The 26866-nt window shown below is 43.3% G+C and overlaps 1 protein-coding gene across 1 annotated transcript in view; it reads left to right on the forward strand.

The window, feature by feature from the left end:
• Positions 1-26866, forward strand: part of cntn4 (contactin 4) — a 116890-nt gene that overhangs the window by 85297 nt on the left and 4727 nt on the right. Inside the window, 5 exon segments of the mRNA XM_041949047.1 lie at positions 13427-13554; positions 22553-22728; positions 24797-24917; positions 25332-25490; positions 26367-26516. Coding sequence (XP_041804981.1) covers positions 13427-13554; positions 22553-22728; positions 24797-24917; positions 25332-25490; positions 26367-26516 — 734 coding nt within the window.

The following is a 26866-nucleotide window of genomic DNA, read 5'->3' on the forward strand; positions in this document are numbered from 1 at the left end:
TGACAGGCAGAAGTTCAGCATGCCCCCGGTATCCGTGGCAATTGCTTTTAGTAAGCGCAATCCGAAAGGTCATACATATAAAATAGGTTTGAAACACGGCAGTGTGATGCAAATGTTTTATGCTAAAATTTTCTTTTCTTTCATTGTACTATAAGATTTTTTTTTTTCTGGGTTATGCATCAAACCTCTCAAACGAGGTATTTAGACTGGGGAAAAAATATGAACCTCGGTGGTGGCTAGACGTCCTGGGGAAGAAAATGCAGCCCTGTATGTATATTGTAATTGCTGTGAGAGATGGCACTCCAAGAACAAAATGCACTGGACAAACTGCTGCCCAGTGAAAATGTCACTTAGGCTCCTGTTGTGTCCTTAAGTGCACAAAACAGATGACATATAATATATTAAAAAAAAAAAAGTTTTATCTACATACGTATACAAAATCCTGAATACTTCAGCTAATCAAAAATGATTACTGAATAGCATTTTAATGACATTATTAAAGCTCTGGACAGAGCAAATCATTATATTAGCATTTATGACAAACTCAATTTAGGAGTCCCTGATTCCACAAAGTGTATTAACTTGCAGGTTTAAAATGAGAGCCTCCTTCTGTATGCCTAAAATAACTGCGTGTCAGTAATGCACTGCGGTGTCTCTGTGCCAGCCTGTGAAAATGTGTGCTATGATGATCTCTGCGACTTGAAGGGGAGAAGAAATGGTAATGTGATTGCGCTAAAGGGCCTGAAATGGTCCTGAGGATTCTTAAAGGTACTGTAAAGTTTTATATTGGCACCTTTTTTATTCTACAGACATGAGCTGTAGATCTTCAGCAGATGATTTTAAAAAAGATAAGAGTACTTGTTTCATGTTTCAAACATGCTCTATTTCTCCACTGAAGCCAGAAACTTCGATTAGATCCAGTTACACACCTTCTGGAATCGTGAACTGTGTAAAGAGGAGCACCGGTGTTAGCTATACCAGTCATTGTGCACTTAGGAGCATAACCATTTGAGTGACATCTTTGAACAAGGTGAATACAGGAAGCTTGTTGCCAAGGTAACACCTGTTCAAAGTTTTATCAGCTCTTTCTTGCCCAAGATTAGTGGTTTCAAACAACTGGAGATACACAGTCCCACGGCACAAAGGCACAAACATGAAGGAAGGATGCTGCCAGAGGGAGGGAGAAGCAGCATGTCTCCCAAATATCGGCTGTCTTAAAATTCATATATCATGGCATGTCTTAGCAAAGCTTTCTGAAAAATGTCCTGATTCCTCAGTGCAAGTGCAATACCTTTGCATAGCCTTGCATAAAATATTTTTGTTTTGTTTTTGTAAAGTTAATTCAAAACAGTTAGTATTTGTATCTAAGCAGCTTCACTTCTATTCTACGATGTAGAATTCTTGCTGCATATATGGAAAGAGATAGTGGGAGATGGAAACTAGGTGCAAAGATTTCCGTATTTTTACATTAACACCAATTTCACCTTCTTTTTTTAAGTGGATTTTGGGTTTTGACGCATTTATTAAAAATAAAACGCACGATGCTGCCAAGAAATCTCACAGCAATCATCAGCGGCCTGCCTGGCCACTGATCAAAAATAGCCTTCGTCGGTTGGGTTGGTTGCGACATGATAAGACAGAAACACTAATCTAGTTGGAAAACACTCCCTCTTCAGCGGTTTAAAGCATCCAAATCAACACTGCTTTATTCTGTTGCATTCATGGTGCGTCGGTAAAAACAAGCTGTGTCCTTATCACACATTGCAATTAAACCACTGCTTATTCAGAGCATCAGCCGGGACAGCCGAGGGTTACAGGAAACACTACAATGAGCAGGCTTAAGACTAGACTTAGGCACATGTGTCCAGGATAACTCATGAAATGAAAATCAAACCAAAATTGGCACATCAGAGCCCTGTAGCCTCAAAAGCCCATATAGCATGTACAGCATTCAATATTTGGTTTCATTTCAGACAGTGGAAGCTGGAGAGCTAGGCTAACTAGCTTGCTCTGTGGGTTGAATCACAACATGGGCTGTAGATCTACTTCCCCTTAAAGACATGTCTGAATTACACTTGCGTTTGTTCTAAAGAAAATGTGATCTACTGCCAAAGTGGCCACACCTGAGCAGCCTGACACACTGATTGGCCAGCTGTGTTTAAAGTGCTGCACATTTTACTCTGAGAAATCAAATCAGCCTGAAAGTCGGCCCCCTGCTTCCTCCCGTGTTTCTTTTTTCAGATGTGCACTTTGAGGGCTCAATTCCGCTTTTTACTTTTGCCAAACTATTGACACACATTGAAGAGCGAGTGTGGCGCATGAATCAGTGAGCGTGAGAAATTACTATTGCAGGATGTTCTCTGACTCATTTTGTGCCCAGAGCGGTTTGGAAATCATCTGCTAGGTGTATTTATAGCTTTAAGTGGCGTCTGCTAAAGTCTGAGCTGTAGGTGCAAGCTCAACATGACAAGTTTTTGTCAGTGTAAGTTTTGAGTTTAAGTGAGAAGACACAGGAGGGCATCTGTATGTGGCCTGGATGTTGATTCTTCCATTAGTCTGTAGAGAGAGCAACACTAGCTATAGCTGGATTGGCCAGATTCCATCTGTCGTCATGACCCACTAGTACACTGTCCCTCTTGCATATTATATGTCCCGCCCACACTGGCAGAGCAAATAAGCATGGCTGTCACGTAAATGAAGAGATGTCTTGCAGAGTGATCTCCATTTATGGGCCCATCTGCTCTGCCAGACGCACTCCAGAAAGAATCAGCGTCAGGAGCGCACCAGCACTGTGGAAGAGGCACAGTTGCGAACTTTGCATTAATTCACTTATCGTGTATCTTCTTATCTTTCCGCGATGCCTTTGTTCTGTTTCGAGGAGAATTTAATAAGAGGCTCATCAAATGTTTCAGGGCTTGATTTCATGAAGACTTGGAATTAATAAGCGGCGTATGGAAACAGGTGTGTTAATAAAGGTGATGATTAAATGATCTGTGTGAGCGGATGGCCCGGCACTGCTATTTCAGTCTCCTCATTCTCAGCCCGCATGCTGTTATACTTATTAAAAACATTGTTTATCATTTTTAAATGTCACTTCACATTTTTTCTCATCAGATCTCTAATTTCCTCATTTGCCTCTAATTGAACATCTGCTCGTGAAGTTCTCACTCTCCGAGGAGGTTAGCTGCGTGCCAGGCCTGAATACCAGAAGCTTATGTGCCCAGAAAGACTTATTTCATTTCTTCGCCTCGAGGACAGGTTTGCCACCTGACAAGGCTGCCGTGGACAGCTGACTGGTGCTTTTTCATTTTGTCTTTGCGTACAGCCCTCCACCCTGGCTGTATCTTAAAAAAGCCATGAGTAGGAGTGCAGTTCCCCTCGTCTGAGAATGGGAGCACACCAAGGATTAGCTGCTTTGCTGATCCTGGCAGCTGCAGACAACGCCCGATACTGTTCAGAGGTGCCTGCTAGCACACACATCCGCAAAGCAGATTAAATGTTTTATTTATCCAAACATGTCTCAGAGTTAGAGCTGCTCAGGAGGCAGAAATAATCTTATTGGTTGGTTTGAATCTCAGTGGGCAGAGCAAAAGTCAATTTCTTTTGCAGGGATGGTCTGGCAAATGGGCAGCTTGATTAGCAATAATTTATTAGAGCTATTTTTTTATTTGTTCATGAACAAGGCATTCATGGTGTTGGAAGGTCAGCAGTGTTGCGTACCTGGACAGCTGTAGACAAGTTTGAGCACAGGTGGCAGCTAATTCAGGCTAAGTGGACACACAAATGACTTGATAGCTTGATTCTGCAACCCAGAGTCCAAAACAGTTGTAAAACTTAAATAGAAATATTCAGTCGTTTGCAAATGAGCTGTTTACCGACCGCCCACGTAGTAACATCCTTTATCCAATCATGTGTTCACAAAGTGTTGAACCTCACTCCATCATTGCTTGTGAATGACTGAGCCTTTCCAGGATGCTCCTTTCATACCCAATCATGATGCTATCACCTGTTACCAATCAACCTGTTTACCTGTGGAATGATCCAAACAGGTGTTTTTGGAGCGTTCCACATCTTTCCCAGTCTTTTGTTGCTCCTGTCCCAACTTGTTTGAAACATGTTGCTGCATCAAATTCAGAATCAGCAGATATTTACAAAAATTAAAGAAACTAATGAGGTCAGACATGAAATATGTTGTCTCTGTACTGTTTTCAATTGAGCACACATCGGAGAGGATCAGCAAGTTATCACACTCTGTTATATCTGTTTTAGACGGCATCCCAATTTATAATCTGGGTTATGTTTTATTAACAACAAGGAGTAATGCCGTAAGGCTTCATAATGCTAGCTTTTCTTCTGCCGTGCTTTTTCATGCTGCTTGTCCAACCCTTGGCCATTGGCTGCCCAAGTCACTTCTCTGTAGACGGATATGAATCACTGGCTTGATGTATTTGTGGCTCTAAGCGGGGGGCACTGCACCATGGGTTCGACATGCTGTGATGATCAGATAAATATGGATTAGATGAACAAGTAGCCCATGATCTTCACATTGCCCACTGTATTTTAGAAAGGGTGAATTATAGGCATTAGGACTAACTAGCTCTCCGCTGCAGTCTAAGAACAAAGCTGTTTCTTCATTTTCATGTCTTCTTCATGGATCATCAGATGGTCAGGATGCTGCTTTTTGCCTGGGACTTGCTTATTTATTTCTTGTTTTGAAACAAGTTATCTTGAAACAATAAAAGTCAAACAGAAACAGTGCTTTCAACCAAGCCATAATGCTAGCAAGCTTTAATCAGCGAGCACTAGCTGGCTACAGATGGTCAAATCTGCTAGCAAAAGAATTCTCTAATCTTGATGCAAAACCCTGAGTTAATGACATGTCGTCTGTCCTTGCAAGGCTACAGACCTGCTCTTAAAATACATTATAGTTGACCAAACACATTTTTTCAAAAGGACTAAAAGGAAAGCCCTGTCTCCGAGAAATGATGTTTCTATCCAATTAATTCACAACCGTTTAAAAAAGTTTATAATTAACTTAATGAGGAAGTGTTGTTAATGAATGTACCTGGCAAGTGGCAAAAATATTGATGCTGAAAGTATCACTAAAGGTTTGCTGACACCTTATTTCATTTCTTTTCTGCCAAAATAGGCAACCTTACAACACACTATCCACCATCCAACCACAGACAGGAGTCTGGACACAAACCTGGATTTTGCCGCCTCGGTCCTGCGCTTTGTCTGACACTGTCCATCCACCTCCCTGAGACCCCAGCGTGGTACATAAACGTAGTGTCTCGCTGACTCAATGAAACTAATTTAGTTATTACGTTGTCACAGCAACGTCATGATGAAAACACCGTCATGGTCACTCTGTTTAACCTCTTAAACAGCTGTCAGCAGGTCGAAAAGGTTGCTAAAAGTAGTGACAAAGCTGCCAAGTTGTCAGCAGTGCTCTAAACTTACTCTGACTCTGCCCACCGAGGTTTTACTGAACCGCTGAGAATTGTTGACTGTAATGTACGACCACACCTCCGGTCCGTCTCCACAGGCACAGCGTAAGCAGAGAGAGAGCAGCAGGGACAGGCGCAGAGCAGGCTTTGTGATGATCACGGCTAAACTGAATTTTTAAACGCTAACATGCCTCCGATGCCTCTTTGACTTCTGGTCAGGCTGATGCACGTTGAAGGACAGTTTCCTGATGGACAGGCTGTAGCTACATCAGCCTCTGCTTGTCAGTCGTGATCACAGACATTGATTTTGTTGTTGTAGTTAGAGATCAAACTGATTAGTTTACCTTCCAGCATTCTTGTCACATCACCTTCATCCCACTGCACCACTCGCACATGTTCTTTATTTAGTGTATCCTTGAAATCATTAAGTCTTCAGATCATGTAGTGCCATAACTGTTCAATCATTTATCAACCCAACTGTACATTTGCTTTATTAGCAGTTTTTCCTTTTCTGGAGGGGGGGGGGTTGTAAAACATGCTTCTGCAAAGAATCTGGTGCTGACTGACTAAACTCAAATAAATCTCAGACCAGAGATAAAGTGAATTCTGAGATGTTTGCTAAGATTAGGTCAGAACCCTCTTTACCCGTCTGAATCCCATGTACTGCTCGCCGGGATTATTTTTATCTGGAAGACTGTGGCTGATCTCATTTTTCAAAGTGAGAATCCGCCAGCGCAGCAGGAGTAATCCATCTTGGTTCCTCTGACAATTTCCTGTGGAACATGTGTGTGCTCTTTATTCCTGAAGGGATACCTCGGCACACAAGAAGAGATGAATATCTCTGGAAGGGGAATAGACCGGGAGAACAATTTGTGATTAAAGGAATCCTCTGGAAGTACATACAAAAACCTCTCCGTGGCCCAGGCTGATAAACTCCCTCTCCTCACAATGCAATTACCAACACAGCCACATCATGTTCCACAGGCGGGAATTAAGACGTTCTCACTCAGCCTGCTTCATTAAGACACCTTTCTATACAAATGCACACTACATTTATTCTGAGAGGGTTCATTTTCACTGCGGTCCTTAGACAGTAGATGGTGTGTGGAAGAGAGAGCGCGCGTGAGACGAAGTTTTTCTCATTGTTATTTCGTCATTGTAGGCATTGATAACAAGTTAACATAATTATCATGCCTGGGGACATTATGGGATCCCGAGCACTTCTTCCCTTTTGTTGTTGAAGGGAGACAAGATACCAAAATGTGCTTTTTATTACATTCATTCCAGCGTTATGAAAATTGTGGCTTAACTTTTTGTGTCATTACAAAATCAATCCAGCAACACATTCCTGGAGTGGAACATCCAGTCTTCACATGAACAAACTGTAGCACTGTTAGTGTCATAATGCTGTGCGCAAGTGTACAATTCCTGCTCAAAAAAGGCATGCGAAAAAATATAGAAAAAAGCTAAATTCATCCTAACTGCTGAGGCTGTGGGGAAGAACTTGCCATTTCCCTGCTTATATTATGGTAATACACTCTGGAGCAGTAGCGGTGGTGTGCATTTCATAGAGTAAGAGATTAATACCTGTATCGCAGCCCAGCACCTCTGTCCCCTGGCCGTGTTTTTATAAAGCACCAATATTGGCAAAAAAAAAGGCTTTAATGCTTGCCTGTGCCCTAGAGACAAGTGTCAATACACAGTGAGCCAAAAGGAAAGTCATTTCAAGTGTTCCCTGCAACTTACTCCACTGTTCTGTCGCCAAAACAGGGGAAAAAAACAGCACAAAACCCTGCTTGCAGTTGCAGAGCTTGCCTTTGTTAAACTTGGAGGAGGCTAATTTTCTGTCGGTCATTCTTAATCATCGGAACTGCAACCGTGGTCACAAAGGCACTTGTTATATCATCTTTGAGCTTTGATTGACACCTCTAAAAGATCCCTGCCGGACAAGCATTTTCTACCCAATTGATGGTAATTGTCTGTACAGTACAGCTCTTTTGTACAGACCAGTAGGGTAAAGTGTAATTGAGCTCCCTAACAACTAACACTGAGGGAGTGATTTGTGCTCCTTTTTTGGCTACCAGTCGTTTTTCATCATGTGGTCAGGCTGTGCACTGACTCACCCGCATATTTAAAGCACAACTCCTGGCTTCTTTTTTTTTTAACCTGTGCTTTATTTCTCCATCCTGCCACATCTTGCTCACTAAAGTGCACAGCTAAACCTGTGCTGCAGCGCCATAATTAAACCAAAAGCATCCATAGCATGTTAGATCTGACGTGTTTGCTTGCAGTAAGACATTAGTCAGATGGAAGAGAAAATGATCTAATCTCATACGGGTTTATGGTACTGCAGTCGTTTGTTTAGTTCCACTCATGGACTTCCATGTCCATTGCCTGTCTTCTTATTTATGGAAATGAACAATGATGGTTATCGGGTCAGGGCTAAATTTAAAATTAATAGTGTCACGACCTGCTTTTGATATTTTTGGGGTCAGATTTGGTGAAGTATTCATTGGTCCTCTTCTTGGCTGTATTAAAGAGATGTGAATGCAGGTAAACAGCACAGCAGGCAGGTTTACAGTGAAGCAACAGTCTAGATTTGCTCAGTAGCCTATGCTACATACTAAATCAAAAGTCATCATGTGGAGAATGTGAATATCTGTATCCAATTTCACTGAGGACTCATCAAACAGTTATGAAGACATTTAGCTCAAACCACAACTGTTAACCTGATGGTGGCCGTAGAGAACTATGAAGTTAGGAAAAGGTTGTGTGTGGCCTGAGATAAGGTGGCATTCAAGCAGCAGACTTTATCGTCAGCGTAGTTATCTTGATATAGATTGCTTTTTTGCAAGGGGAATGATTTGTTTGACTCCGTCTTGGCTTTTAGATTCAGTCGGTCACGGCTTTACATTTCAAATCAGCTCAGTGTTAATCATCTCCTAACACACAGCCGTGTGGTAATGTTCTGATCATTTGCTGCAGCTCATGATCCATGTGACAAGGTGAGAGTCACTGGTACAAGTCTGAGTACGGCGAAAATCTATATCAATTACACCTATATCGGAGAATTGTCAAAATGAAATGCCCAGGTGTCCCGGTTTCACCGCCATGAACCAATTGCTTTGTTGTTCTGAAAGAACAATGGAAAAGAGCATGTTTGGAACATCAAGAGCGTACCTGCTTTGCGGTCTCTAATTGACCGTTAACCTTGGTGTTGACAACCTCGCAAGAAAGGAGAGCGCGCATTCGTTTAGTCATGATGCTGCATAAAGCAGACATCTGAGAAGTTGTGCCACAGTTGCGTCGTGCTCTGCAGGTTTTAGCGTCCTGCGTCCACGCTGCACAGCTGGGCTTGATTTATGCCGCTGACAAGGCAGTTTCTCTCCTGCACGGCACGCTGTGGGGAACCTTAGGAGAGACAGCCTTTCAATTTATCTCAGACAGCCCCTCCCCCTGTATACTTCAGGGTTTTTAAAGCAGTCAAGAGCATAGATCAACACCTGAAGTTGGGTCCCACCCCTTGTCCCGGCTCAGAGGATATGGTGACCTCGCCTCTTTCTCCGCACACTCGCCGCATTACAGCCTCTCGCCTCCAGCGCTGTTAGCAACACTGACGTTTTGATACAATTATGATTAGAAGCATCACCCGCAGGTAGGTCGTCGATGGTCAGTGTGGGTTGGAAAGAGTAACACAGACTCACCTCGCCTTATCTGTGAGCTTACCGCAGCTAGCAAACACAATATCAAACACATCCCCTGCAGTACTTTTATTCCCCACTTACTTTTGCTGTTTAGTTGGTATTTGAAAGTGAATGGCTGCTGCAGTGGTGTGTGTGTGTGTGAGTGTGTGTGTGTGTGTGTGTGCACTGAGGCAATAATCTCTGTGTATAGAGGGCCTGAGCAGAGACTAATTATATGGTGAAATCACCGTAAGCTTGTGACGTTCTCTCTTCCTGTGGTCTCATGGCTGAGTAATTCCACTGATAGAATCTTAACCCCTATTTTCACAAGCCGGCTTTATTTACCCTGTTAATTAAGTACAGACGATACAGACTTCCACCCTGCAGTCATGCTACCAGTCGGCCATGACACCGCAGAGTCACTAAGTATTCATGAGCAGTCCTGTTTAAAACTCTCAAATCAGACCCTAATCTGTGATTAGCCGTATTGTTTGCATGTTGAATTTTTATGAGTGCACTCCTATTCTTCGGCGGCATTAGTGAGGTAGTGTGTTCGTGTAGAACGCGAGCTAACACGATTCCAGTGTTTGAGCACGAGGTTCCCCGGCTGCCGCCATCACAAGCTCGCTCCACATCGCAGACCCGCACTTAATTCAAAGCCGCTGCTCTCGGCGCACAATCTTCTCGCCTTTTTTGCGACTCATTATTTGGATTGCGACAGCTTCCCCTCGCAATGTGGAATTTATCAGGCGGATCAAAGACAAAATATGTCTGAATGAAACATCAAAACAAGGCTTTCAAGTGCCTTTTCGATTGTGAGGAAGCTTGCAAAAAGGCGACGTCTGCATCTGTTAACAGCGTCTCGAAAGAGAACGTAAAGAAATAACACAAACAGGCTTTTACTCTGGACCGGGCTCTTTCCTGCCATTTCCACTTCACAGCGCCCGTGATAGCTGCTCTGTGACTGATGTTATTTGTCTCTTTCATCTTGTCACAGAGCGGGGAGGATCAACACTGTACGGCCCCCGTCCTCGGGAGGCTTGATCTCGGCCAAAATACACACCTGTGTTTTTTTGGGATTACACGAGTGCATTTGGCCATCTCGCCTTGTTGAAAAATAATCGCCTCCTTTTAGGAGGATTATTGCTGTGTCCATTAAACCTGTGTGAGGCAGGGATGAAAGGAGTGGCACTCGTGTTCATCTCACATGTGAATTATTGATACCTGCCCCCCTGCCGGCTTCTCTCGGGACGGAGGTGGGAAACGTCTCCTCGCATAATGGGCCCATCGCGCAGACATGTTGTCTGGGCCGCGGCAGGGAAGAGGGAAGGCAGGAGCAAAGCTGAAACGTGTTAATAGTAAGCCTCCATCTCTTATTCACCGCTGCTGCGCCACCGGTGACTTCCGCTGCATTTGACCTCATCTGCCTCATCTTCCATTAGTTTCAGACGAAAATGCTAAACACTTGTGCAGACAGCCCGTCTGCTCCTCTTTCTGCAATATCGGTGAAAGGAAAGCGCCTCTGCTGTCTTCATATCAAAAAAAAAGGGGGGGGGGGCGATGCGGTGAATGGCTGAGAACAGTCTTGGCTCGGCAGGAGGGCTGCTGAGGATTTAACTCTCTATCAGAGCCATTGTGCTCGCATGCAGCACCACTTGTTCGCGCTCCGCAGAGCCTCCTCTTACAAGATGCATGGCGCACGAGTCACATGATAGCTGTTTTGTCCCGGGGGATAAGGGGATTGGGGATGTACACAGCCCAGTGCACAAATGCAGGTATTTAGTTATGTTGAGGTATTGCTGTGGGCTTCGTGCTGGTGCCTTGAATTGGGTCGGAGCTTGTTCCAGTTAAAATAATGTGATAGCAGTTCATTGATGATAGATGGATATTTGGCGGGAAAGAAAATCAGTGTAATGCAGAGCTATTAGCTTTAGCTCACAATTTCCTCTAGAGAACGAGCCACAAGACAATCTTGCTACATACACAGAGCACCATCATTGTGATGCAAGTAATGTATAGTAGTTGTTTTAATTGTGCTTACTCTGCTCAGGGTTATGGTCAGTTGTAGGACAGTGGTGCCATTTAATGGGCCATTTTCTTCAAATTTATCGGCCCCCGGCCTCAGTGTCATTAACTGTGGGCCATCCCACACAGCGATATGCACCTCATGTAACTGATGGCCATTGTTGGCTCCTTTGCATTCAGCACTTTTCTCTCAGCGTGATATAAACCAAGAAGCTTCCACTCAGCAGTAACATGCAGCTCTTGTAGTAGATCCCCTCACATGAACTGGCTCTGCTCTTTCTTATCACCCCCACCACTTGAGAAAGACGCAACGTAGACGGCGGTGGGGGAAATATCACACCGTGTCACACCGTATCAGCCGCATTTCACTGGTACACCCAGTTAAACGCATCGCTGGTGCAAACAAGAAAACACTCTGCTCACACAGCGACGGTAAAAGCTGATGAACTGCTTCCCGTGTCATGTGTCATTCAGATTTCCACCGCGGCTTTTAAACTCCTCTCTGCTTCGGCTCTGGCTGCATCATCAGTTATCTTTGACTGTCAGGAAGTTGCCCTGAATCAACCAAGAGCAGTAGAGGAGTGAGCTGAAGCTGATCTGAGGGAGTGAGATCGGTCTAGTACACTGATACAGAGGATGTGACTTTGAATGCTCGTCTTGTTTAACTGTTTATTAAAGCAGTCATGTAGTTAGTATTTGAATAAAGCAGCAACATGTTGTTTTACTTAGTGTTTTACATTCAGAGCAGTGAGTATAGAGGGTTAAATACCCAATAGTCTGTCAGCTGAAAGGATGTAAGTCTTACTTTTCTTTCCAGTAAAGTGATATAAGAATTTGACAGTGAAGGGGCTATCATCAGTACTTTCATATAAACTGTGGACGCCATGAGTACGAGAATTATCATGCCAGTCTGCAGTTCTCCGAAGCCTCATGGCACATCTCAACTCAGTGTTTTTGTTTTCGACCCAGACACTCGCTGTCATCGTGCTCAAAGTGTGATTTTCGTCTGAAAGGGTGCTAATATTGCCATTAATATCACTGACTGTGAGGCTGGATGTCTGACACTGTTTACAAAAGGCTCTTCTAAACGTCTTTAAAGTTTAGGCTGTATACAGTCAGCGTCACACAGCAGGCAAAATCTAAAAACACGAATGAAGAAATGTGCTTAGAGTGAACTTTTTGGCCACCTGGAGGGCATCAAGAAGCTGTAAACGCAGCATGGATGTATTGTACGGTTGATATAGCGACCATGTTAGCCAACAATTGCGTAACAAATATTATCATTCATTTGGAATTGCGTTTCTGGCTACATAATGAATTACCAATGTTCATTGTAGCTCTGCTTTGGTCTCTACCTCCTGACAAACATATCTGTTCTTTAGCTGCTAAATCTGCACTATTCCCCTCCAGCTAGAGACTCAGTTTGTCTGTCTGCCAGTCAGTGGGGTTATCAGAGCTATTTCTTGAAAAACAGCTGCAGACCGTGGCCTGAAACGAGGTTGATCGGAGCTGAGAGTAAACAAAGAAGCTGAAACTGCAGAGTTGGGTGAATTCTCCGTGGGTTTGTCACTCTTTCACGTTACACGAGTCATTTCACCCATCAGTAATATAAAGATATGGACTGGTGAAAGGCTTCTGCGTGTTCCTGCACATGTGTCCTTGCTGGAACCTCAGAAACCATCACTGCCTTCGAACAGTGGGTGAATCTGTTTGCTCTGACTCCTCTGACTCCTGAGCAATTTACCCACATCTCATCATTTTGCCGCTCTCACAATCAGGCTGACGCTGTTTCATATTTACAGTTTGCCCATTCAGCAGAGCATTTCATTAAAATTCAGTGTGCTTTGATGAGTAGTTCCACCCTTGATTTCCCATAATACCTTGCTTTCAAGGGCACTATTTCCATTTATGCTTGTTATTTAGAAAATGTCAAGTTTTGTTAAGGCCTTTTGACCTTTTTTGAAGCACTTGTGGCCATTGGATAAAGGGCATGAAGCCACTCTTGTCCCAGATATCTTGAAGTCACATCCCCCCTGAAACTACAGTCCTATTTCTCATCGTTGTCATCTGCAAGAAGCAGAACTTAATTAGGGCGGCTGAGAAATGTTCTCTGTCGTGTGTTAGTCACCTATCTTTGCTGCGGTGTCAACCCTTTGCCACGCAGTCAACATCTTACAATGCATGCAGAGCAGCATATGTTGCCAATAGCACGAGCCGATGCTACAGCAGTGACATGAATTAAATTTGCTTTTTTTTTTTTAACTGCAGGGTCTCCATTCTGGGCAACGGCAACCTTCGGATATGGAATGCAACCAAATCTGATGCAGGTCTCTACACCTGCGTGGCAAGAAACCAGTTTGGCATGGCAAGCAGCACGGGAAGCATCACAGTTAAAGGTATTTCCGATTCCTTCTTCACATTTCATCACGGTCTCTTTTGCAGCTCACTCAGCAGGAACGCTGACCAATAAAGTACTGGACACTTTTTTTTTCAAATGCATGTTTTTCACTCTGACAGCACGTAGAGTTGCTTGATATTTCATTCTGCTCCTCGAAAAACTAACCTGAAGTATTTCATAAATAAAACATGACCAACGGAGAGAAGAAGGACACCGATTTTTGAAGCCTCCAACCACTTACACCTACACTCTCTCCGTCTTTTGATAAGCCAGGAGGAGCAGGGCCATTTCTCTGTGCTGTCACCACTAGAAAGACAGACACACCTCGGTTGCTATGTCTGTTTGCAGAGGTGTTGAAAACATTCAGTTCACTGCCTCGGTGCCTCCGGTACTGTCAGAGGATATGCGGTGTGACAAAGGCCTGCTGTTGTTAGATGATCTGGGCTGGGGTTTGCGTTTCTGCTCTGGTGATGTGATTTCTAATAGTTCACAACAGAGAGAAAGCACTTTTTTACCATTTTGGACGCATTTGGCTTGACTCAGCACAGAGATGTCTCCGCTGTCATGGATACACACTTGTTCCGATTATCACAAAGGGTGTTAATGCTTGAAATGTTGCTGCGGCTGACCTCGCTGAATCAGGTCATTTCTGTGTTTTTGTGTGGTTTGTATATTACACCTGAAGTCCACACGAGATCAACAGCTGTTAGAAAGAGGTGCGTCGTTGAGAATGCTGGAACCCTGTTCATGGGAGCTACCTCTGCATTGCCCACGCTCGCTTTACCCTCTGTGAATGATCTACTAGACCTTTCGATCGCAAAACTGAGAATGTAACTGATGTCATGGCACCTGCGAGGGCTAAATGATCCTCTACAAAAATATGGAAGGAATGTGGTGAAACTGAAAAGATTCGACGCTCTTGACTACTGAACTCGAGAATTTGTGCAGCATCTTAAGGCATCCACCTGTTGTTTTTGATGTCCTACCAACAAGCTTCGTGTTTTCAGCTGTTTTTACTGCAGATAGTCATTAGCTCTCTGTCATCAGGTAGTCTGGATACATCTGTGATTACCAACTACAGAGGAATATGGAACCTTGTAAGTGAAATAATTGGAAAAAGTTGTCCTCCAGCAACTAACTAACCTCAAATGGTTGCTTTGATACTTTGATTTCAGCCTCACTACAGTACTGAGACAGCTCTCATTAAAGTTCTGTAGTGATATTCATTTAGAAAGTGACTCGGGAAGATTTCAGTTCTTGTCTTGTTAGATTTTAGTGCTTTTAACACAGTTGACCATACAATAACACTGGACAGACTGGAAAGCTGGGTTGGGCTCTCAGCTCGCAGTGCTGAAGTAGGCCTCAGAACAGAAACTTCAGAACAGGAAGGCTGAAAGTTTTCTGCATTCTACATCCCGTATAAGCATCTATAATGGTTTTCTCTCCGGACTGAATGTTGTTGCTAGAGCCCTAACAAAGACCAAGAACACTGAGCACATCACACCAGTCCTCAGATCTCTGCAGAGAAAAGAGTGTAAAGTACTGCTGCTTGTCTATAAATCTCTCAATGGGTTAGGACCAAAAATACATCCCTGGACCTTCTCTGCCTCTCGGTCATCACGCAGAAGCCAGCTAACTGTTCCCAGAGTGCAAACTAAACACAGAGACGCAGCATTTAGTTAGTGTGCAGCACAGAGCTGCAACAAACTTTCAGAGGATATTAGACTTGTGCCAACTTTGACCACCTTCAAATCCAGGTTAAAAACTTTTATGTTCTGCACTGACTGCACCTTAAATACTCATCATGCTCTCCTAGCATGTACTTATATCTCCGTTCTTAACGTTTTAATTTTCTTTAAAGAGGTTTCTATTCTTTAAATTAGCATTTTAATGCTTTTATGACGTTTTTATGTCTTTTTTATGTTTTAAATGCATTTTGTAAAGCACGTTGAATCACTTTTTGTGTGTGAAATGCACCAACCTTGCCTCGCCTTCATTGAAAATGAATGTGAGCTGGATATAAATGGCTGTGCATGGAGCGGCTTTATTCTGTGCACACTGCTGTTTTTCCGTCCACAGGGGATAGTGTTCTCACCTCCTCGAGTTTCTGGGGGATTTGCTGACATATTCAGTCAACTGTACCCTCACAGTGACCCCATTTTCACAGAGGTTGCTCAATTCATTTGTGTTATTGTTATTTGTTCAGCCTTGGCTTGTGTAGATTTATAGAATTATTGATCTGCATTATATTGGCCTGAGGGAGAAAAGCTCACGCCTCACATTTCAAAAGGTTTGGTATAAATTTGCATGCATATTTCAGCAGATTATTGGAATCTTCACATCAATTTTTTTACACAGATCAGGCAGCTGCCATTGCATTGGATCAGTTTCACCACAAGCAGCATACTCTGAGAAGTCAAGGTAAACCGTGTGGGCAAGATCATGCTCAGAAAATTCACTCAGAGCATTTATTGACCTACAGTACCGAGGAGAGAAATGTTTGTAGCCACATGTAAACAAGCGCACACTGATTGTGTGCCGGTGTTGTTGGTGAGGAGACCTTTCACCTGTTTGGCAATGAATTGTACAGGATAAAAAATCCCTCCAATTGCCAAGAATATGTGTTGAGAAGTGCTGCATGTCCTCCACCATCATCTTGCGCTCTCAAAGACAGAGCTTCTCCTTCTTCCCCTGTGGTTTATGATTTTTGCTCAAAGGTTCAATCCATTTCATTTCTCTCCTCTACAAGTTAGCAATCTGTAGCATCCTTTGAAATGCAGTGTCAACAGCACAGCAGCCTGCTAAAATGTCAGTTGGAAAAATGATTTCCTCATATTTTCCAAGCAGCTACTGTAGAAATTTGTAATAAGGCTAAAAATGTTTGAATAATGTCAAAATAACATTGACTGTATAACAGCAAGACGAGTGTCCTGGGCTGTATCTGTACACTAATACCCTCTTTACCAGAAGACACATCACATAATATCATAATGGAATTTTTAAAAACTCCAGACCAGCTATTTCGTCTGTAAATCACTATGAAGGCATGTTTCCTTTTTCTGTTGAATTATACAAGACAGATTTCATTTATTATGAATGCCTGAAAGTCAGCAGCAGTCAAGGATGTGGGGAGAGCTTAGAGTGCACCTTGCTGCTGATTAATGCTGATGCCTCACTCTGCCTCCCATTGACGACTCTGCCTTTCTACAAAAATAATCAGTAACCTTTGCATAATTGAAGTGAAGGAATAGTGTAAAATGTCAGTGTATTTGTATTTTTGCATACGGTCGCGTTAATTGCTGTGAAATTTTAAGCACAGAGCCCGACTTCGAGGCATAATGAAAAGAACAGCATTGCTACACTCTGGCAGTCACACTCTACGCTCTCCTTTTACCCATTTATCACACACTGTGAAATGAAAATGGTACAGAACCCCCCAGCCAATCAGTGTGTGTGTGCGAGGGGGGTGGGGTGGGGCTGCCACTCTCACTGTAGGTTCAGGTTTATGGCCTATATGTGATTTTCCAATCAAGCTGCAAGGAAACACACCCACGTATGTCTTCTCAGCATAAATAGATGGCACCTTTATCCACTTATTATTCGTGTGAAAGGGAATATGGGCTTTATTTGACACCCTCTCTCACTCCCTTCCCTTCCATCATCATATGTTAAAGCTGTTTTCTGCAGCTGATGTACAAATGTTCCTGTATATGATCTTGTGCCTTTCCGTCACAATCGATATTGTTTGGAAAATGGGATGGGGTAATTTACATGCGCTATTTCATTGAGGATGGGAAACCTGTTTAGTGGGGGGGGGGGTTGTGTTGCAGGAGCAGCCCTTATGGGAGATGACAGTAGTTTATTCAAATTGACTTTGGTGATATGAATGCTGAAAAATACCTGTCAAAAAGCATTTGGCGTCTCCTGCTGTGAATAAGCCACCTAGCAAACAGCGGAGGAGCAGTCACAACAGATGAGCCCGGTTAATGTCCCCATTATTCCAACACTGGGGGGATATTAGCAGATTAATTGCACTTGATTATAGATGTGCTCCCTGAATTTTGATTACGCTGGAGATGAGCCGTTGCAATTAGGGTTGCCTCCGATCATTACAGATGGTCAGTGAACTCAAAACTTCTGAGATCACACTGTGTTCACTTCTGTCTTCCTCTGCAAAGGCTGAAGGCGGGTTCGTCTTTGCAACTCTGTGACACAACTTTCCAACCATTTCCTTTGGAGGTGTTTGAAAAGTAAAAATGACGGTAGTATTTTGTGTCATGTTGTTTGTGTTTCTACTTGTATTTAAGGTACTTGGATGTTGGCTCTAGGGATGTCAGTCTCTTTTTTGTACTAACATTCTGCTCCCCAGAGGATGAATCCTAATGACTTTTATCTAGCGCCACCATTAGGTTCACATATGTAGTTTTTAATGAAATGTCTTAACAACTATGGAATAGATTGGCATGAAATTTAATATATGTTCCCCTCAGTATGAAGTGCTATATATTGGAACAAATCTTCCACTAGCGCCATCATGAGATGAATTGGAACTCATCCAATACTTTATGACCAAATACCTGCAGAACTAATGCCATTCCCATCAGCTTCAGATATGCTTTGTGTTAAGAGCCAATTAGCAAATGTTAGCATGCTAAACTACGATGGTGAACATGATGAATATTATACCTGTCACTGTGAGCATGTTAGCATGCCTACATTTGCATTTGGACAGCCTCACTGAGCCATGAGCGTGGCTGTGGATGCTCACGGCCGAGTTATGTTTGAAAAGAAATGCTTTGTACAATGGTCGTGTTCGAAATCTGTGCACTCCAAGGTGAAGTGGAATGTCTGCCACCATTGAGAGGGGCGAGACACAGCAGTGACATTTTCAGACAATCTGTACTGGAAGACATTCATAGTGTTGTCCTCCAATGTGAAAAGTGACAGCTGTCTCACCTCCACACAGCTGACCAGCCACGGCACAAACTGGATGTGGATGTCAGATTGTCGGGTTTGGAAACTAACTTAAATTGTCGGACGCAACCCAGCTCATCGGTCATTACTTTTATCTTTCTGTGGGTTTTGGAGGTGCAAGACAGAAGATAAATATGATCAGTTCACTCACTGATCTCATGCCCCACTGATAGGAAGAAATGGATCTAAAAACATCTCAGTTTTATTCCGAACCCTAGGAGGTGCTTTCTCGAGCGAAGTTTTTGTCAAACCGTGCCGAATGCCAGCGAGTGTGTGAGATAAATACGACGTGTGACTCCTGACAGCCATATAGAAAAATAATGAGCAGCCATCTGTCAGTGATCACCAGCAGGTTGCTACAGATGTGCCACAGCACAGCCTACAAATACAGTATTCAGTGAATGTTGTATGTATCTGTTGACAGATGCACACAAGGTTTTCCCACAATTGAAGTTTGTCCTTGAGAGACCTTTTTTTTTTTTTTTTTTCCTTTTTCTCTTTGACGTCGTTTTTTTCTTTGGAAAATGAGTTGCATTCCAAAAAGCCTGATTTGTTCATTTAAAAAGCAAGGGGAGAAAAAAACTGGGGGCGGAATGATTTCTTTTTATAATCATGACCCCCGTTTTGTTCGAATCTGACCTGAGAGATAACACTGAGGATCGAAAGGCTTCATGTTCTGCAGCATGGAACATGAAGCATATTGTTGTTACATGATACATACCCGCATCAGATTTTGTGCAGTCTTTTCAGAAAAGGCTTTTGACCTGCCAGTGAAACGTTCTTCTTTACAGGTTTGTGTTTGTCTTGAACCTGCATGCCTCCGGATCATCTGCGTGAATCTCAGTTTGAAGGACTTAGAGGGTGAGGGTGAGGCTTTGCTCTGGTAAATTTGTTTTCAAAATCCCTGCATCGCGTGGCCCATGGCTCTTTGACACCCTCCTTTTTGCATTATTCAAGCTCACATCATTCACCTTGTGTGAAAAGTCTGTGTGTGTGTGTGTGTGTATACACTCAAGGAGAATACACGCTTATGCATTACAGCTTCAGAGCATCAGTGCTGGGACAGACTCTCCGCATTATTCATGATGAAGACTGGTGAAACTGGCCATGTGAGGCCTGTCAGCACGCCTCAGAGAGGAGCAAGGAGTCGTTTGGTAACCGTTAGCTCGCTCTGTTTTCTGCTCAACCGTATGTTATTGTTACACAGCCTCTCTGAATGTTCCCGCTGTGAGCTAGTTTCAGTAAGTCATCTGTTTGGCTCCCACACCTCCTCCAGTCCCTTTGCGTTAAAACGGCATGTAGTGCTGTGATTGTTGTTGCTCTTTAAAGTAGCAGCGTGCCATTAGATTCCCGCATATTCACGTTATTCACGGCAGCTGGGAAGGGACTCACTTAACCAGCGGTCTTATCCAGCGCAGGCCCTTCAAATTCAAGAATACCTACGGAATGACTTTTTTCGTTTCGTGATACTGACATATTAGTGTTGGTGCAAGATGTGATTAAAACACTTAAACATTGATTTTGAAATGCCAGGTAGCTTGAATGCAACACTCATGGAGAAAATCACTTGAAAAATAACTGCATGGTTGTTGTGTATTCAAACTCTTAAACTCTCTTATGTTTGTGTGTGAAAAATGAGAGTGGTTTCTGCCCCTTTTTAATAGTCAAGGCAGATATATTGTCTTATCCTTCAAAAAGGCTATAGGGATAACGTCAGGGTGGACAGATAGTGGCTTTTGTTTTAAATAAATAACTGAAAATAACTGATTTGGCACTTATTATCATGAAAATAGGTCAATTTAAACTCAAGTACATACCCATTAATTATTCATTTATTACTGAGAAATGTATTCTCCTTATATGTTGCATTGTTCCTTATTCAGCTAATGTTATGAGTCTCATCTATGGCAAAATCGTGACTTGGTCTGTGTTAATTCATGGAGTTTCCACAGACATACCCTAATGAAAAAATACCGTTGCCTCTTCATTTTCAGATGCACAATAAATCATCAAAATGCAATGAAATTCAGCCACTTGACCAAAATCTCTTATTGCAAAGATTTCCTGCTGTTTAGAATGTTTTTTCTGGACAGTTTGTGTCTTTTAGTCATGAAAGCTCAAGTAAACGGGTTCAGAAGTATCAGTCATGAATGCTACAGCTACCACTCAATGACAACCATTAGCACAAGTGTATTTCTAAGGTTTGTAAGAGAATTCTCCTTAATTACAAAATGGTACAAGCGCAGTTTATTGGCCTACTAACCTGTTGTTCCTTGTTGGAGAACTCACACCTTCAACACTTACCCTTGCAAAGAATTACATATGTTGGAAGTTAATTTAGTTAGTGAGTGTCTAATTAGTCAGCTCACCATGACGTTAAACACTGTGACATTTAACAGCCGGTGACTATGAGAGAACACTTCTGAAATCTTCTGACTCATGAGCACAAATTGAAGCATATCAACAGCGCGTTGACCCACCTCAGCAGCACTTCCTGAGGTGCAATCCAGTCTGTCCCAGCACGTTAACACATTCTCTATCTTGTGTCTGATTGACCCCGCTAAGTGAGCGGCTTACTTTCCTCTCGTTTGCAGTGGCGGTATAGGTAACAAGGCATTATACAAGCTAGAGATCAATCAAATTATGCTCAAGAGCCCAGTGTGTGGTTGTGTAACCAACCTTGGTTGTCCATAATCCGTCACAAATGATGACAGAGGAGGGTAATAAGGGAGCATATTCCCACCGTCACTGTCCCAGTGAATCCCCGGAGGTAGTTAGAGACCGGGCAGCACACGCCACAAGGAGCAGAGGTCATGTTAGAAAATGAATAAAAAAAGGAAATAAATGTTTCTAGTATGTTTCCGTGTCGCAGAGATAGAAGAGGAAATATTTTTGAGAGTGAGCATGTGGATCCTTCCGGCCCTGTTTCCTGTCTCACCACGAAAACCACTGCAAAACAGTCCAGACACTTTTTTTTTGTTTGTTTTTTTACTGTGTTTCTTCCTTTTGACTTTCTTTTTCCTTCCTGCACTTGTTGTACAAGGTGTAGCCGGCCTTTTAGAAACAGAGCAGACCCTTGAATACCCCCTGTGTGTTATTACAGCGTCTTCACTGCGCCGCCATCGCTCACCATTTAGCTCCAGCAACGGAGGACTGGGGCTCTCAGACACACTTTCATTGTGTATATGACAAAACCCACCAGCTGATAGCATTCTGGCCTGATATCAGAAAACGACTAGATAAATCACATTGGGAGTGTGTGGTGGTGGTGTGTGTGTGTGTGTGTGTGTTGGGGAGTGGAGAGAGGGGGCCAATACGATGAAGGTATCGAATTCACTCTGGATGAAGACTGCACAGCCGGCACTTTCTACATGAATCTATGCCTGTCCAGGGATCATTTGCCATGGTTAATTTAGTCTGTGTGCTCAGAGTGGCAATTTCAACCAAGTAATCACAGCACCCCCGTGAGGGAGACAGGTGCTGTACACTCAGAGAACAAAGCCTCTCATCTCGCCTCTCTCACGTCCTTCCGCCTTCCTCCTCCGCTGCTCACACACAAGTGCAGATAGGGGACGCTTGCCTTATTCCCCTGTGATGCCACTGTAATGCACTGCAGGCTTGGAAAGAGAGTAGCAACGACTGGAGGAAGTGCTCACTGCTGTTTACTGTTTTCCGAGCGGTGCGTTTTGGGAATTTCTGGCCGATCGGGGTAAGTTCCAGGCTGAAGAGCTAAAGTTGGCAGTGACACATGCAGGCTTCTCAGGATGCAGGAGAGACACATCGCGGAGTCCCCACAGAGACGAGCTCAGGCCGAAACTAATACCAGTTATTGTAGCTGTGTGCCCTACTTTTCTATGTGCTCTGTCCCATATATCCTTCTATTAACTGAGTCTGACATATCCATAAGGATGATGGAAGGGCTTGGCTTTTTGCAAAGCCATTTCCTGTGCTGAGTTGTAATGCCTGGAAAAGGGGAGGCCGGACAGCATGTTTGATCACATGGCTGTGATTGTGTGTTTCAGAGCCAACCATCATAACCACCCTGCCGTCCACGCTGGACGTCACCGTGGGGGAGAGCGTGGTCCTGCCCTGTCAAGTGAGCCACGACCCATCTCTGGAGCTCAAATTCACCTGGTTCTTCAACGAGCAGGTCATCCACTTCGGGAGCCACGGTGGATTCTTTGAAAAAGTGGGAGGCGTAAGTTCATAATCCTTCAAAGTTTCTCTCACCCTGTTAGGCTATCAGGCCTCTGATTTTCAAACAGGCTGTCACGTTGTGGGAGCTGCAAAGACGGGTGTCCCATTTCCAAACAAGTGAGGATGCGCATGCAGCAGGGGAGTAGAAATCATGTTGCCACAATGTCATGATACCGTAGCTGCTACAGGAACATTTTCACTGTTTAGATAAAGAGTAACTTGACAAAAAATTAAGGTAACCTGTTCAGAGGTAAATTTATATGTGACATTCATCCTTGAGCTTCTAAAGCTTTGTTTAAAGCATGCCACACTTTGATAGACATCTGTCAGATCTACCTAACTAACATGACAACCCCAGTGAGAAACAGCAGCATTAACAGCGACAGAGACTCAAAGGCACACAGGCCCCCTCACACCAGTAATGTTAGCATCAAAAATAAAGGCAACATTAGCATATATGAAATAAAGAGCAGAGATGCTCCCTTGTTAGTACCGTAGTATGAACGTCCTGCTGATCACCATCAAAGTATGGAATATAGTTATAGATACCTGCAGTGTATACGGGCAAGCTTCACTCTGTGAAACTGTGTCACTACAGGATTTGGTCTGCGTATTAAGGATGACACATCAGTCACACAGGATCAGGAAAAGATACTCTGCACAGCTGAGACTTTTTTTTTTCCTTTGAAATATTATAAGCGTGATAACGTGATGCATTTTCCATCGAAAGCCACCCGTCTGCACCTCCATCAGCTGTCACCAAGTGCCACGCTGCAACTCTAAGTGCATGTCAAACCGATCGCCTAAACAGCCTTTCTTCTTCACCAGCTTCTGTTTATGTACCCTCCCCTTTATTAAAATCCTGGGCTCTGACCAGATCACCACATGCAAATCTCTAATTCTGCACTTCCAGCTAACAGGTCTCCCTCTGCACATTATTTTTGCCATTCACGCAACACCTCATGTTGCTCTCCCCAAAAAGTCAGAGTCTTTCCTGCTGATGTCGTTCAGAAACATGTCCCAGCTTTTGCACCATGTTTTCAGATGACCCAGAATACACAATGAATAATTAAGGAACAAACCTTATTATGGTGTGTTGAAGAATACTCATTTTATTAGTGCGACTGCACTCTTCTTCTGCACAAAGGACATTGATTTATTTCTCAACCCCTTCAGAGATTTCACTGAATAAAGGTCAAGAGGTGGCTGAAGATTCATTGGTACATCAATATTGTACTTCTTCTTCTTTTAGCAGGGTCATAATAAATTCAGCCGCAGTGCAGGGGGAATGTTTGTATCAAGTGTATTATTTATGGCCAGAAAATTGCTGCCTGTGGTTTATTTTAAAATGAAATTTACATACACACCCTGCAACCAGTCTCAGTCAGCCGCTGTACACTTTTAAAGGTTCGCAGCTTGCATTTCAGCGTGTGGCTTTATTTTTTATTTTTTAATTGAAGGCTCCTTCAGAGACTACAGGCATAAATATAAAAATACAACACTGAGGTGTCTTTCCTGTTTCTTCTGTAATTTCGGTTATTTACAGCCTCCTCTCCATAATAAATTGCTGTACGTCTACACTTACATTGATTAAGTTACCAGCCACTCCATAAAATTCATGCTGCCTTACAATTACACAACCTGCACAGCTCTGCTCTGATGAAATGATAATGTAGGCATGGGAATTGCAGTTAGAGACGGAATAAAAGGCTCCCTTAAAGAACTTGACTGGCCACTAGGCTGCTCCTTAAAACTGAAACTGCCTGGACCATTATCAAAATCAAGTTGTTTGAGTAAGTAGATTTCTGTAATTACGTGTGCTCGGCACAGAGAGGTCCTCTGTCGGAAATAGAAGGAAAGCCTGCATGAGGAATTATGGATTTATTATTCAAGATACACATACAGTACATAAGAAAAAGCTTTCTGTTTAGCTCGTTTTGTTCCCATGTGGCTGGAAAGTCAGTATTGTTCTTGAATTACAATAGCTGGAGGCTTACCATGTTGCTTATGGAACTCTGTGTGCATGTGTGTGTGTGTGTGTGTGTGATTGTGCATGTGTTGAATGACAGCAGCATTCTGCAGGAGACATTATGATTCGAAATATCCAGCTGAGGCATGCGGGGAAGTACACGTGCGCCGTGCAGACCAAGGTGGACAGCATTTCCATTGCTGTTGACTTGGTTGTCAGAGGTAAGCCGCAGCAGTGACCACGTTCTTCGGCTTACCGGTGTTTGAGGTTCCATAACATTGGAATGATTCATCATTCGTCTACTGCGTTCGTTAGTGATTAATCTTTGCTGTGACTGGTTGTGCCTCACTGATGAAATATAAAGGGATAGAATGAAAAGGGAGGCAAATGGAAATTTTCTCTCTTCAAGGTTTAAAGGAAATTTACTGTCTAATTAGACCAAATAGCTCCCAAAGGTTTCACAGGGAACTGACTTCGCTACAGTAGCCTCAGGTGCTAAAACCACCGCGACTCTCTCTACCATCTTTCCATCTCTTCCTGATTTACATTTCCTCCCCCTCCCCGCTCTCCCCGCTTCCTCCGTCTGTCTCTCTATCTTTCTTTCCCCTTTCCTGCCTGGCTATGCCATCTATCAGGTCCCCCGGGGCCCCCCACCAGCATCCACGTTGAAGAAATCACTGATACCACAGCTTCTCTGTCCTGGAGGCCTGGTCCTGATAATCACAGTCCAATTACGGCATACACCATCCAGGCCAGGACACCATTTTCCCTCGGGTGGCAGGCTGTCACCACAGGTAAGCTCTCTCCAACCAGCCGTGGCCTGCACCGAGCCGCTCTTCATTCAGCCTCGCCTGTGAGAATATTGGAGATGTAATTTCTCACCCCAGCGCCAAATGGTACGCAATCGTAGCATGACCATTGACCGCCATTTTATCTGACTCCTGGGAGTCTTGAAACACGGATCTCATCCTCGTGATGAAGCTTGTTGCCAAGGCTGTAATTTGATCGTGTAGTTAAGTGATAGCACAGGTGTCATTTTTCCCCACATCCTCTTTAATGGGGCCCTTAGCATTCACGCATGACTGGCATAATGTGCATTTATCCCATACTGTATACCTTGTTCTATTGATGTTTCTGTGAATTAAGGGCACTTTGATCTAAGATAGTTTTACTGGCCTCATTGATTTACCACATCAGGATCATATATTTGAAACAGAACTACATTATGACCTTGCAGGTAGACATAGCTCCTCCATCAACAGAAGAAACTGACTCCTTGTCATTTCTTGTCTCTGATTTTTAAAAAATATTTTCTGCATTATGTTGATTTTGATGCTTTGCTCTGAATCCAGCAACACTCACACACCAAACTATATCCCACGACTTACTGGAGAGCTAAATAGATATCTCATATGAACAAGTTATTAATCAGTATTTCTCTTATATGTGATTCTTCTGTATTGTTTTGTTGTGGTTTTTTTGTGTGTGTGTTTTTGAGTTTGTGTGTGCATTACGTGACCTTGTGAGGGATTACACCTGTCTTATGTACCTGTGGTGGAGTCCTACCAGGCTTTTCAGCTAGAGGACAGTCTACTGCTAATGCTAAGCTGACACACACACACACACACACATTTTTTTGATACTGAAGGGGGCACTGTGTTTTATGCCAGTTCCTGAGGTGGTGGGGGGCCACCGGCTGACAGCTACAGTAATAGACCTGAGCCCTTGGGTGGAGTATGAGTTTCGTGTCCTGGCAAGCAACACCATCGGGACCGGCGAGCCCAGCAAGCCATCTAAACAAGCAAGGACAAAGGGGACCTGTATGTACTGCATGAGCACAAAACAATGTCTTTATGCCTCTTTCAGACATGTATATCATGTTTGTTCTTCCCTTCCAAGACAACCATCATTTGTTTCAATGTCGTAATGTCTTTGAAGCGATAGGAATAAAAGGTGGATGTAGGCATGAAGGAACATTTTAATGCCAAGAGTCAGACGAGAAGATCTATTCTCATGTCTGTCTGTGACATACATATATATAAAAGAGCCAGGACATGGTTAGCTTAGCTTAGTATAAAGACTGGAAATAGGGGGAAACAGCTAGCCTGTCTATTAAATGGTGACATATGGTGCAAGAGCACCTCTAAAGCTCAGTGGTTTGGAACTCCTT

The sequence above is a fragment of the Chelmon rostratus genome, chromosome 2 (assembly GCF_017976325.1).
Source record: "Chelmon rostratus isolate fCheRos1 chromosome 2, fCheRos1.pri, whole genome shotgun sequence".
Lineage (NCBI taxonomy): Eukaryota > Metazoa > Chordata > Actinopteri > Chaetodontiformes > Chaetodontidae > Chelmon > Chelmon rostratus.